This window comes from Alexandromys fortis, unplaced genomic scaffold (assembly GCF_014885135.2).
Source record: "Alexandromys fortis isolate MF-2015 unplaced genomic scaffold, M_Fortis_MF-2015_v1.1 scaffold_47, whole genome shotgun sequence".
Lineage (NCBI taxonomy): Eukaryota > Metazoa > Chordata > Mammalia > Rodentia > Cricetidae > Alexandromys > Alexandromys fortis.
In genome coordinates, this window is record NW_026067957.1 from 1,382,982 (window position 1) to 1,396,129 (window position 13,148).

General features: G+C 42.9%; 1 protein-coding gene across 1 annotated transcript in view; it reads left to right on the top strand.

Moving 5' to 3' along the window:
• Positions 1–13,148, top strand: part of Sel1l (SEL1L adaptor subunit of SYVN1 ubiquitin ligase) — a 44,192-nt gene that overhangs the window by 8,590 nt on the left and 22,454 nt on the right. Inside the window, exons 4-6 of the mRNA XM_050152383.1 lie at positions 7,929–8,096; positions 9,842–9,947; positions 10,595–10,757. Of these exons, the coding sequence (XP_050008340.1) occupies positions 7,929–8,096; positions 9,842–9,947; positions 10,595–10,757 (437 nt within the window). The remainder of the gene's footprint in view (positions 1–7,928; positions 8,097–9,841; positions 9,948–10,594; positions 10,758–13,148) is intronic.

Genomic DNA, 13,148 nt, shown 5'->3' on the forward strand with positions numbered 1-13,148 from the left:
CTAGTTAGACCCTGCCTAGGCACCAAGAATTAACACTGCTATTGAGCCTTTTCAGTATCTAAGTTTAGGAAACTTAGTGCAAATTAAGTATTACAGTCGAGATAATGAAAAGGGTTTGACTGACAAATTGAACTTCTAAGAATCCGAGTTCTTATCCAGTGCCAGACATGGTGCATATTTTCAGAGTCAGCTGCCACAAGACAAGAAAACAAAGACAAGTCCATGACACCAGGGCTCCTTGCAGCTCCTTCTTTGTCCCATCCAGAATGGGCTCTAGCCAAGTCATACTGTACTAGACTCCAAGGGACACTGTGGATTGTCACTTCCACAGAAGAAAGCTGTGTTGGTTCGCTATCTCCAGCTCATTCTCCGATAATCATAAAATTTGAAATACCCTCTAGGATAGCAGTTCTCAGCCTGTGGGACACAACCCTTTGGGGGGGGGGGGTCAAATGACCCTTTCACAGGGGTCAAATATCCTGCATGTCAGATATTTTTAGCATTACGATAGCAAAATTACAGTTATGAAGTAGCAGTGAAAATCATCTTATGTTTGGGTATCACCACAACCTGAGGAACTGTACATTGGGAAGGTTGAGAACCACTGCTCTAGAAAGTGGGGCCTGCATACATTTGAGGCTTGTGTAAATGAGCATCTGGACAGACCAAGTCCATCCTGCTAAAATGTGCCAGAAGTCAGTGCTGTGAAACTTTCTGGACCTTTAACCTGCTTGATGGCCAGTCTGTCACTATCGTGTTTATAAGGAATTCTCACCAAGTCTCTCTTTTAGGCCAGTGAAAAGACATAGCAGATAGGGATTTCTGATTCTTGTTTCCAGGATGTTTTTATTGGGGATTTGAAATCGTATTATAACTATCTCTTATGCAATTTTCTGTGAGTGGCTTTACCAGCAACTTTATAAACATATTCACCTGCTCAGCTTGTTTCAGTAATGATTTCGATTGATTTTTAATTTATTCATAATACACAAAATCATATGCACTTATGCATATTTAATATGTAATATATATTGCATGAGTTTGCATGGCTTTGTGTGTTCCATTCAACTACATTAGAATTAGATCCTGTTACTGTCCCTCTAAGATGTTCCTTTTGTCAGCCTTTGGTTCATGTTCCTGCTGTGTCAATCTTCCTAACTTTGAGACTTGACCCTGCTTCTTTATGTACAGCACTGCTCCCATGCCTTCTGCAGTGAGGCACACACTTGTTGGCATGCTTCACAGAATCTGGCATGGCAGCACCTCTTCTGTGCTCTCACCTGCAGCTCTCCCTAGAACACCCTCTTCTGAATGTTCCCCCAAGTTTGCACGCAGTGCAGTCTGTGTCCTGGGCCTTTCCACAGGTTACCCTCACAGCTTAAAATGTCCTCTCCACCCCTTGAACAAACCCAACACCAAATTTCTGTTCCCCTTCAACTGCTCTTTGTGCAGCAACTTCTGCACCACCCAAGGGTAAGAGCCTCCCCTGTGGCCCGGGCTTTCGCTCTTTCCTCTACAGTCAGTCCTTGACAGCAGGCAGAGGCGACTTTCTGCTCGTGCTCTTGGGTTCCTGTCATCTTAGAATCCAAACTTCTCACCTCCCTCCAGCTTTCTTTTCTGCTGCTCCCTTCTTCCACATGACCCCAGCCACATTTGCCTTTGTACCTCTCCTTGAATGTTTCCTACTGTGTTAGCAAGACCACAGCCCCCGGGTTAGTAATTCACTAGGAAGAATCTAAGGACTTAAGCATGTAGATGTATTCATAGGTATACTCCAATAAACTAATTTTATGCAAACACACACACACACACTCACTGTGGCGTGCATGTGCCTCTCCCCCAATTAATTAATTTTAATTTTAAAATGCACATCAAAATCAGCAGAGGAAGAAGTACATGAAATGGAGTAGTCTCAGGGAGCTTCTAAGGGTCCTCTCTCAGGGATGTCTCTCCAGGTGCACCTAACCCTCCAGCAGTCAGTTATAGTAACATAGGAAGCATTAGCGTCCCTCAGAGTAACTTAGGTTGGGGCTGACACAGAACCTGAAGTTTTTTATTGGGAGCTGGGCAAGGTGGCAACCGCGTACCTGGCATATACCAAAATTGCGGGCACGCAGAGAGAATGCGTGTGTTCATTATGAATCCTACTGTTTGTATAGTTTGAGTGAGCCACTCTGAACAGGCAGGATGGTGGGATCTCATCAGAAATCAGTAATTTCATACATGCCAGCTAAGGGCAGTCTTTGTCAGCAGACCCTTTCAAGGACAGAATTTAGGCTGATACGCTAATTGCTCAGTCTTCACTTCTGTGGTCATTGGCCAACGGCATCTGTAGATCTGAGGTGTTATTAGTAAGACCCAGGGATGGTGAGGCCAGACTACTGCTTTGCCCCTTAGGAGTCCTGTTCTTAATGAATTACAGCAAATCCTATTAGTTGTAATAGATCTGTTAGAAAGCCAAGTAGTTAACGTTTTTGCTTTTTAACCTGGCCCAAAGCATCAGTTCAGACACAGTTTCACTATGTCTAGTAGGTTGAGGTAGACCTGGCAACCTTTCAGGGCTGAGGTAGTGTTGTGAGACGCCCATGGAAACAGACCTGACAATGGGCATGAAGCGCGTTAAGTGGCACAGTGTGACCTTCCTTCCACCGTGCTGGCTGGCCTTCGCCTTCCTAGTCCGGCCCTTGGTTTCAGAGGACTTGCTAGGAGGTTTGGCTGTACCGTCGATAACCCAGTCCATCTGCCCATGAGTCAGAGAAGGATCTGGAGGATTTCTGTGTGGGAAATGAAACCTTGGGTCGTCTACCGCCTTCTCATAGCTAGCCTGTCTTTAGGACGGAGTAGCAGCTTCTAGAAACAGTTTCTGGAGATCATGAATGCCCTCTGCTCCCTCTGCCTCCTCCATGCAAAAGTTTCAGTTTATTTGGTTAGAAAATCAGTAATTTCATTCAGAAACCCTAAGTACACCTTTTTTTTTTTTTCAGCCATTCCCTAGTTTCATCTGTAGCATGTGTCTGGAGGGTTCTATGGAAGAGGCACAGAACAGTAGAGAAAAACATTTGTATAACTTTGCCAGGAAAACGGTGCCCAGAAACTGAATACAACAAAATCCTCAGTTTTCAAACACTCTGGAAATAAATCCATGTAGTCTCTTACACATTCACCTTGATCATTCTTCGTTTATCAGCCCCTTCAGAGGCTTTCCCTGAGCTGTGTGCAGCAGGAAGTGGGTCATCAGTCCATTGCGCCACACTGCAGGGGAGAAGCCCAAGGGTCAGCAGCAGGAAGACTACCCCAGCAGGAATCAGGTCGGCCTGCCTCGAGTGAGCCAGAGGATCATGGTCTCTGCTATGTACCTTCTCCAAACCTGTAACTCGGACCAATAATCACAAGTTCACAGTGCTGTCTATACCAGAAGTGGACAAGCCAGTCGGGAGCTGGATTTCAGAGGGTCTCAGCACCGAATGAGCCCTTCTCTGCGAGCATGTGAATGTGGCCATTCAGGCCAACCAGCCTTCCCAAATGAGACTTTTTCACAGCTGTGGGCCCCTGAGCACTGTCCTAAATGTGTGAGCCTGCAGGAGCCTCAGTGCTGTTCATTGAGCTCATTCCTGCTCTGAATGCGGCACAGCTCCCTCTGGGGCTGCAAGCCCGTCCCAGGCAGTATTGACTTTTGGCTCAGAATCAAGTTCAGGCAATTAAGGCCTGTAAACCCAGGGCTCAAAAAAGGCCAGATGTTAGCAGCCTCAGAAGCAAGGTGCTTCAGGACCAGGGAGTTGAATAAGCCAGGCTTTCCTAAGCCCTTTTTATCTAGTCAATCTTTAGAATCCTAACTGGCCTACTCAAAATATATTCAAGTTGGAAATCATCTGCCTCTAAGAGATCAGACTTTGACCAACTCTGGTGACATGCTTTCAGTCCCAGCACTCTGGAGGAAGAGGCAGACCTGGTCTACATGGTGAGCTCCAGGCCAGCTGTGGCTATGCAGTAAGACCCTAGTCACTAAAAAGGGAGGGAAGGAGGGGAAAGTCAGACTTCAGCTTTCACAGGAATGAATTAGCAAACACAACCTGATTTTTGATCTCTACATAATATCTCTGTCTTGTTACCAATCTCAGGGTTTAAATTCCAGCCTGTGCTGCTGGGAAAAACCAAGTTTTGTCTCAGTAACATATTTTTTCTTCAGTTTCTCTTGACCACAGTGATACCTCTAGCATTTATAAAGTCGTAAGTACTTAATATTTTGTATGAACTTTTAGCGTATATCCAAGATGTCTAAGCACTAAACGATGCTCCACTAAACATCCTTTTTCCATTTCTCTCCTCACTGCTGTTTAGGTATACCCTCACTAGGTCAGAGCAGCCAGAGAACACCCAGCGGCCTGAGTACTGAAAGGAAGGCTGCCGCAGCAGTGAGAGCACCTAACTAAACCTGCTTGCAGTCCTTTTGTCCTCTGGCTTAGCTGCCATCTTTCTTCAGCCCTGGGGCCTGATTTAATACTATCCCCACCCTATACACGCGTGCATGCTCTCTTTTAAAGGAGAGAACAATGTCAACTTTAACATCTTTATCCAGCCTGGAGAATTTAAGGCCCATCAGAGGACAGATCATAATCAGAACTTTTCATATCAACTAAGCTATTCTTATTTTTTCCCTTTCTGTATCCAGTAAAACCAACAGCAGTCAGGAGATCCAAGCCAACTCTCCTAGAGTTAAATCCCTTGTTTTAAGCTCTCACAGGTCGCTTTTCCTCTCATACACACAGAACCTCAGTGGCTACCTCGTATGGCTCCATAGCCCACCTACCTGTGCACCAGGCTTATCATGCCCTGCCCCTTCCCTCCTCTTCCCTCGCAGTGCAACAGCACGTTTCAAGGAGAATTGGCCATTCTAGTAAATCCCACGTGAGGGGTCAAGGTGCCCAAGACTGTTTGGTGATTTGCTATAAGGAATCAAAATACTTGGCCAGCACTTACACAGCAAAGGGATTCAAAGCAGAGTCAGTGAAGGGAAAGGATGCATTGAGGCCAAGTAGAGGAAACCAGACACGAATGCCTGAGGTCCTCTCCCTGGTTGTCAGCATCACCGGAGCCCCAGTCTGCACCTAGTCTGCAGTTTAGAGCAGATACTGCTCTTGCAGCCAACCTGGCCAGCATCTTGTCAAGCAGCTCACAACTGCTTGTAATTCCAGCTTTCTCATCTCCTTAGGCACTGCACTCATGTGCACATGTCCCGTACACACACACACACACACACACACACACACCTCTAAAAATGAACTGGAGAGACAGACGGAAAGACATAATGTATAAACACAAAATGTTATCTACTTGCAGTTTTGGTCAAAATTGGGAAGAGAGAAATTCTCAATCTGTCAACACCTAAACAATGTAGCACGTTATAGGAAAGGTGAAACAAAAGCCAGCCAGTGTGCACAGGTAGATTTGGGCAATGTGTCTCAGTTATTTGAACTGGAAGCTAAGTCTTTTCTCCTGGCAGCTGGGCCAGGATTAGGGAGGAACAGTCATTTAAACTCCATATGGTATTTGCTGTGGGGAGGTGGAGCTGAAGAACACTTTGGGCCTAAATTCTCAGGGCCCCATTTTCATATAGGATTCACTTGACACCTCCCAGTGCCCATACACAGAGCACATTGGGGGTAGCGCATGAGGCGCTGCTAGCAGGGAAGCTCATGAGAGACCTAGGATTTGGTGTTTTGTCTGGGAACTAGCCATTTATTCACCTTGGCCTCACATGTGCCAAAACTGTAGACTCCCAAGAGCAAAACAGGTGTAGACGATAAATCACATTTATATAAACATGTGAGTCACATGAATGTGTATGGGGCAGGGGAGCCATTTTTGTGTGCGCGTGTTTGCAAATATAAAGAAAAAGCTCAAATTTTCCACAAAGCTTGATTAGCTGAAAAAAAAAAAAGAGTTTGAAATGGTAGGCAAAGGTGATTGGGTTTCCTTTACATTTGCACACTGGTCGTTTTATGTCATAAAAACCACATTTTCCCTTATGGTAAAAATAAAAATACAGAAATAATAATTCAGTAGAATAACCATCTTGATCTGTTCAGCTAATACAAGTTCAGAGAAGGTAAATTTTTGGCTGTTACAAAGGTGTTTCTACTTTGCTCTGAGAAAGACAGAGAAGGACCCTTCACCTAGTTGGGGTGAATCATAGGCAGTGGCTTCCAACACACCCAGCTTTGATGGAAAGGATTATGTTGCTGTTGACCGTAAACATTACTCTCCTTCCAAAGGGAGGGAAAAAGCTTATTGTAAGCCAGGTGTGCGTGGCCATGGCCTGGAAGCACTGGTTGTTCCCCTGTAGAAGTGGCCTCATCGAGTTTTATAGTCACAAAAGGAAACGGCAAGTCAATGCATTATTTCAACCACATGGTGATAATATGGGGCTATCTGGTTAGGAAAGAGAAAACAAAGTGAAGAAATCTGTTACAGGTTCAGATGTTATCTGATAGCATTTGTAGCTTTTGAGCTTGTGCAAGCTAATGGTCTGCTAAGTTTATGTGTGTCAGAGATTTTATCTGATGGTCGAAAGGATGTTACGATAAAGGGCACTCTAGGGGACGAAGGAAAGCCTTGACATTGGACCGGAAATATTCCACCTCTCCATGATCGTAGAATTCTTTTATTTTAGAAGCAAGTTGTTGACTTTGATTATTCATATACGTGATAGAAAAGGGACTGTGGAAAACAGGTAGAACTGTGGCTCTCAGCCTTCCTCATGCTGTGACCTTTCAGTGCATCTCCTCATGCCGACCCATGACGTGACCCCCAAACATAATATTTTTGTTGCTACTTCATAACTAATCTTCTCTTATAAATCATAATGTAAATATCCGATATGTAGACTATCTGATAATGTGACCACTGTGGAAGGGTCATTTGATTCCCCAAAGGGGTTGTGACCCACAGGTTGAGAACCAGTGATTTAGCGTCATATGAAAAAGAAGTCTGGGTAGGTACATGCCCCTTTACCTGCAAATCATGCATGGCAGCTGTGCTTGCCAGATCCCCTTTCGTCACACTTGGAGCTGCTGACTGAGCAGCAAGAGCAGCAGGTCTTGCACTACAGGATAAGTGGCATCTACCTGATGCCATTGAGTGAAAGATTGTTTTCTCCCAGCTTACTGAAAGTGTTTCTAAAATTAGTATCTTCAGCTGCGTCTCTTGTTTAAACTGTAAAAAAGGAGAGATGCCTCTAGCCTCTCAGAGGAAGGTGTCAGGAATAAATAACAGCTGTCAGCTCTTGAACTTATTATCCGACATGACGGGGCCGTGTTAAATAGTCTAGTAGGAGCTGGGGGGGGGGGGAGCTAGTAACAAAACCCTCAGTAAACATGGTAAGTACTCTAACAAAGGGCTTCACAGAGGAATGTGTAAATGATGAATTTTGCCTGGGGAAGCATTATCCAGGTATAACTTTAGATAACTGAAATTGCTGGACTCCATTCAGAAAAAAGGAAAATTGTCCTAGCAGTAGAGACCTAAGTTCCCTTATGCCTGCTTGGTTTTTGTTCACTCCTTAGAGCTCTTTGGTTGGGTCTGTTGTTTTGTTTAGTTTTGCTTTGCTTTGCTTTTTGAGATTCTAGTCTCAGACTCAGGACAGCCTTTAGGCAGTTTCCTGGTGGACTTTGAAACCACACTGTTTTATCTTAAGAACTCAAAGTCTAAGCTAGACTCTTGTGTGCAGTCAGCCAGGCTCACTAAGTGGACGTGGCCTCAGGTCTTTTCCAGTCAGACAGCTCTGGCTCTCCTCTGGCTCCAGTTACAGGTGCCGCAGGGTGTCTCTTTGCCTTCACATTTAATATAGCTGAAGCTTGACGTTGTTGAGTCCCTATATCACAAAAGTGTTCATTTAGACTCTTGTTCTTTTGGTTTTTTGTTTTTTCCAGTTTTGACTGCCATTGAAGGTACGGCGCACGGGGAGCCCTGCCACTTCCCTTTCCTCTTCCTGGAGAAGGAATATGATGAGTGCACGTCAGACGGGAGGGAAGATGGCAGACTGTGGTGCGCCACCACCTATGACTACAAGACAGATGAGAAGTGGGGCTTCTGCGAAAGTGCGTACTGCCTAAGTCGGGCCACGCCCTGTTGTTTTATGTCCAGGGCAGCATTCGGAAGGCATTGTCTAGCTGTCCTTTTCCACGTGGATCAGTGTTGGTGAAATGCTCACAGCCTTAGAGAACAACAAGAGCTGTGAGCAGTAATATACTTATTCCAAGCTGTCCCTCAGCCTTTCACATTAAGTCTCATTGATTCACAAGTAGTTCTTCTATAAATCCTTGAGGCAGGTTATTGAACTAATTAATACAAAATAATTCATCAATAATGGAAGCAAAGGTTAATAGTAGTTAGAAGAACACCAAAAAAAAAATACCATCTTTAAAAGGCTTTGAGTGAACTATGCTATGCTTATGTTACACTTGACCTACGTAGTATGTTTAACCATCCTGTGTGTAAATGCTGCCCTCTGCTGGAAAACTGTGTTTGGAAGACATAGTTTAGTACCAGACAGTGTAGTACCAGATACCATTTCTAACATGGTGGCTGTAGCCTCCTAAGACAGCATGAAACATAGGCCATCTTCAGATGCAGGCCACTATGACTAGTTTAATATATCCGACTTTTTTTTCTTTTTTTTTTTTTTTCTGAGACAGGGTTTCTCTGTAGCTTTAGAGCCTGTCCTGGAACTAGCTCTTGTAGATCAGGCTGGCCTCTGCCTCCAAAGTGCTGGGATTAAAGGTGTGCACCACTGCCGCCCGGCACAGGTTTTTCTTTATTACAAAAAGAATTCATTTCTCACTGTCTTATGATGAGTTCTGTATTCTGTTTTAAATGTTGCATTCAAGGAGCAAAATAGTTTTTTTGTTGTTGTTGTTTTTTGTTTGTTTTTTAGTTTTTCAAGACAGGGTTTCTCTGTAGCTTTGGAGCCTGTCCTGGCACTAGCTCTTGTAGCTGGCCTCTAACTCACAGAGATCCGCCTGCCTCTGCCTCCCGAGTGCTGGGATTAAAGGAGTGCGCCACCACCGCCCGGCTCAAAATAGTTTTTTTAAACCCACAGCTGTTCTGTGATTTTTTTTCAGTGTTATATTAGTGAGTTTGAAAAATAGAAAAATAATGAGCTGGGCTAGAGATGTAGCTTGATTGATAGAGTGCCTGCTTGCCATGCACAAAGCCATGGGATTGGCCCCCAGCACCACATACACCACATACACCACATACACTGGGCGTGGTGGCACGAGCCTTAATCCTTGCACTCTGAACAGCAGGTTCAAAAGTTCAAGGACATCCTTGCTAATGTAGGGAGTTTGAAGCCAGCCTGGGCTATAAGAAACCCCATTCAGAAAAAGAAGAGAGAAATGACTGAACTTAAACCTTGTACACTAAATTACTTCTATGTTTGGTAAAAGCCAAGTTTTAAGGTTTTAGTTATATAATTGATTATGTGAATATACAACATGTGACCTTTGGATATTATAGCAATTTCCGGTTGTTTTTCTCCAGTAGCTTTTTTGTTATTGTTTCAGCTAAACTTAGCATTTAATATGAAGTTTTAGTTTAATTTTTTTTTTCTAAAGTCATCATCTCTAATGAGAAATATGTTCAAAAGCAGCTTGGTCTTGCTGCCGCTAAAAGAGACTGTGTTATTTAAACTCTTTGTCAGTACAGGACACACTTCAGCCATTTTTAGTCATGTTTAGAAATAGCCAAAGATCGTTCTTTCTGTATGTATTCCTACCTGAAACAATAGTGAGCTTGGTACTAGGTAATGAAATTCATTTAATGCGTGTCATTTCATTGTCAGCTGAAGAAGAAGCGGCAAAAAGACGACAGATGCAGGAAGCAGAGATGGTTTATCAGGCTGGGATGAAGATACTGAACGGAAGCAATCGGAAGAGCCAGAAGAGAGAGTAGGTCGCACTGTCCAGCCCGTTCTTCTCAGCACAGGCCCTGTTGCAGGAAACCTTAATATGCAGACTTTAACTCATTTGGATGAGATTATACATATTGACCACAACGCTGATCAGTGAGAAAAATGGCAATAGTGTATTGTAATTGGTTCTAAGAACTAAGAATGAATATGCTGTTCTGAATTCCAAAATGACATAAACAAAAGGAACTGTCACTAGATGTGCTGATTTTTTTTTGTTCTACTTTGACATTTTCATCTAGAATGTTATTCTCTGAAAGAATTATAGCATTTTATGTCTGTTTGATTCCTGCTGGTTTTGTTAGTCTATGCAGAGTGAGAAAATTTTGAGTTATTTGCATGTTTACCTGGCATCATTACAATTTTCCATTACAAATCTTGTTAACCTCCTTATTAGCTTTTCAGTCATTGTTAGTGTAATTAGATAATCTCACGATGCTAGACATAAGCTAAATCAAACTCTCCAGGAAATTTTCTCTATATATAATAACATGATATAGTAGGAGTAATGGGTTGGAATTTCTCACTCTAAAATAAGAAAATTACAGTCCGTTTTAGTAAGGAAAAATCTTTAAATGACTGTTCTGAAAACACAGCTGACTTTTTGTTTGATTGTTTCTTTTAAAGAGCCTATCGGTATCTTCAAAAGGCAGCAGGCATGAATCACACCAAAGCCCTGGAGAGAGTGTCCTATGCTCTTCTGTTTGGTGATTACCTCACACAGAACATCCCTGCAGCTAAAGAGATGTTTGAGAAACTGACAGAGGAAGGTTCTCCCAAAGGACAAACTGTAAGTGCGGCTCCAATAGAGAACCTCTGCACACAACACTTTGTTTGTTTGTTTGAGGGCGGTGTTTATGGGGGGGGGGGGGGATTGCCTGCGTGAGTATTTGTGCATCGCTTGTGTGCCTGGTGCTCAAGGCAGTCAAAGAGGATGTCCAGTCCCCTGAAACTAGAGTTACAGGTAGTTGTGAGTCACCATGTGGGTTCAAGAATCAATCCCAGGTCCTCTGGAAGAGTAGCCAGTGCTCTCTCTAGCCCCCACCACTTTTTAATTTATTCTAATAAAATGTGAATGTGTGTTTGTCTTTATACATGTGAGTGCAGGAGCCAAGGGACATGGATGCTGAGAATTGAACTCAGGTCTCTGAAGGAGCAACACATGCTCTTAATTGCTAAGCCATCCCTCCAATCTCTCTCCCTCACTCCGCACTTAATCCTAAAGCCATTTGTTCTCTGCACCCTGACTTTTTTCAACAACAGAAGACTGGATGACAGTATATCTCTAGTTACTAATTTTTTGACAGACCATTTTACTTGTTTTCTTGGATACTTATTTTCCTTCATCTAAGAACTTTTATGGTCAGTGAAGATAATTTTATAGCTACATCTTACCACAAATTCTTTTGTAGTTTTGCAGTATTAAATCTGTAGACAGTGACATATGAAGAGCAGTTCAGTAGAGCAGCAATTCTGTTTATCTGGAATTATTCCCCATAGGGTTTTCTCCCAAAGTTAGCCTTCCTTTTCTAATGTGTGTGTTGTGGGGAGCGGGGTGTGAGTGTGTGTGTGTGTGTGTGTGTGTGTGTGTGTGTGTGTGTGTGTGTGAGAGAGAGAGAGAGAGAGAGAGAGAGAGAGAGAGAGAGAGATTGATTGATTGATTCTAGGGTGTTCTAGGAGACCAGGAGGTGGTATCAGAGACATGCAGGTGGTTGTGAGCCACCTCCCATGGGTGCTAGGATCTGAGCTCTGGTTCTTGTGACAGAACAGCAAGCATGCCTAGCAACTAAGCCATCCATCTCTCCAGCCCAAAATTGATACTTTAAAAAAAATTAATATGAAATGTTTTAGGACTGGGAATATAGCCAAGAAGAGCATTTGCCTGGTGTGTACAAAACCCTAGGTCCAATCTCCTAGTACTACACTACATACAAACACATACATACACACACACACACATACAAATACACACATTCTCTATCTCTCTCTCTATCTCTATTTTGTGTGTGTGTCTTTTTCTCTCTCTCTCCCTCTCTCCATCCTTCCAGCCTATAAATGCCCATAATATATTGTTAGAGCACTGAGCTCAAAAATTTCTTTATTCTGATTTTGTCAAAGCAAGTGTCCATCACAGCATTACATTTTAGTTGTTATTTCTAATGTAGGCCTTTGTCTGATTGGTTTGTCTCTGTGTTAGAGGTAGATAGAGTTTTTCTGTAACATGTTCTGCCTGCATTTGTCCTCATTTCAGCATCTATTCATTAATTTTTCTATTACCTGTATTTTCTGTAGGCCAGATATCACAGCTGAAGGCTAATAAATTGAAGTAACTGTTTTTAGCTAGGTTGCATTATAGGTGAATTTCAGTACCACATTGCACTACATGCATTGATAACACATCGTCGTTACATTATCAGTAGAAATATAAAGAACGCCAAGATTGCCTAGGCTTAAGAGGCCATGTGATAGGGGAATGGAAAGATAGCTCAAGTGTTAAGAGCAGCACTGGCTGCTCATCCAGAGAACCAGGATTCGATTCCAAATACTTACCCAGTGGCTCACAGCTGTATCTCCTATTCTAGAAGAGCCAGCATTTTCTCTTGGCCTGTAAGAGTATTGCTCTCACATGGTACATAGACATATATTCAGGCAAAGTACCTATACATATAACATAAATAAATTTTTAAGTTGGCCATCCTATTTATTTACACTGAATTATAGGTAATTCAGGTTTAACAGAATATGAGCTATGATTAAAAATACATTGTTGGAATACATGGATATTTGTGAAATTATTTTTAAAGATACATTTTCTTCTAAATTATCATTCCTGCAACCTAGAAAAATGCCTGCTTTCCCTTGACCATAATAGAATAAAGCATGTGAGAGACAGTTGTCTTGAGGCTTTATGGCAGCGGGATCATACCCATTATTGTCTGTGAATATTTCTTGGTCTCACTTTTAGTTATAAACAGATGCGGTCTTAGCTGTTTTCCTTATGTGTCTGAAGCTTGTTCCTTTCTTGATTAAATCAGCTTACGTTAGCTGTAAACACTCATACATCATCTTCAGAGGCACAGGTCTTTGGGCAGCATTTTGTAGAGTCGTCCACCTCTGCAGTGTCACTGCATTCGTACCCCCCCCAGCACTCTTGTACCCCCCCCCAGCACTCTTGTACCCC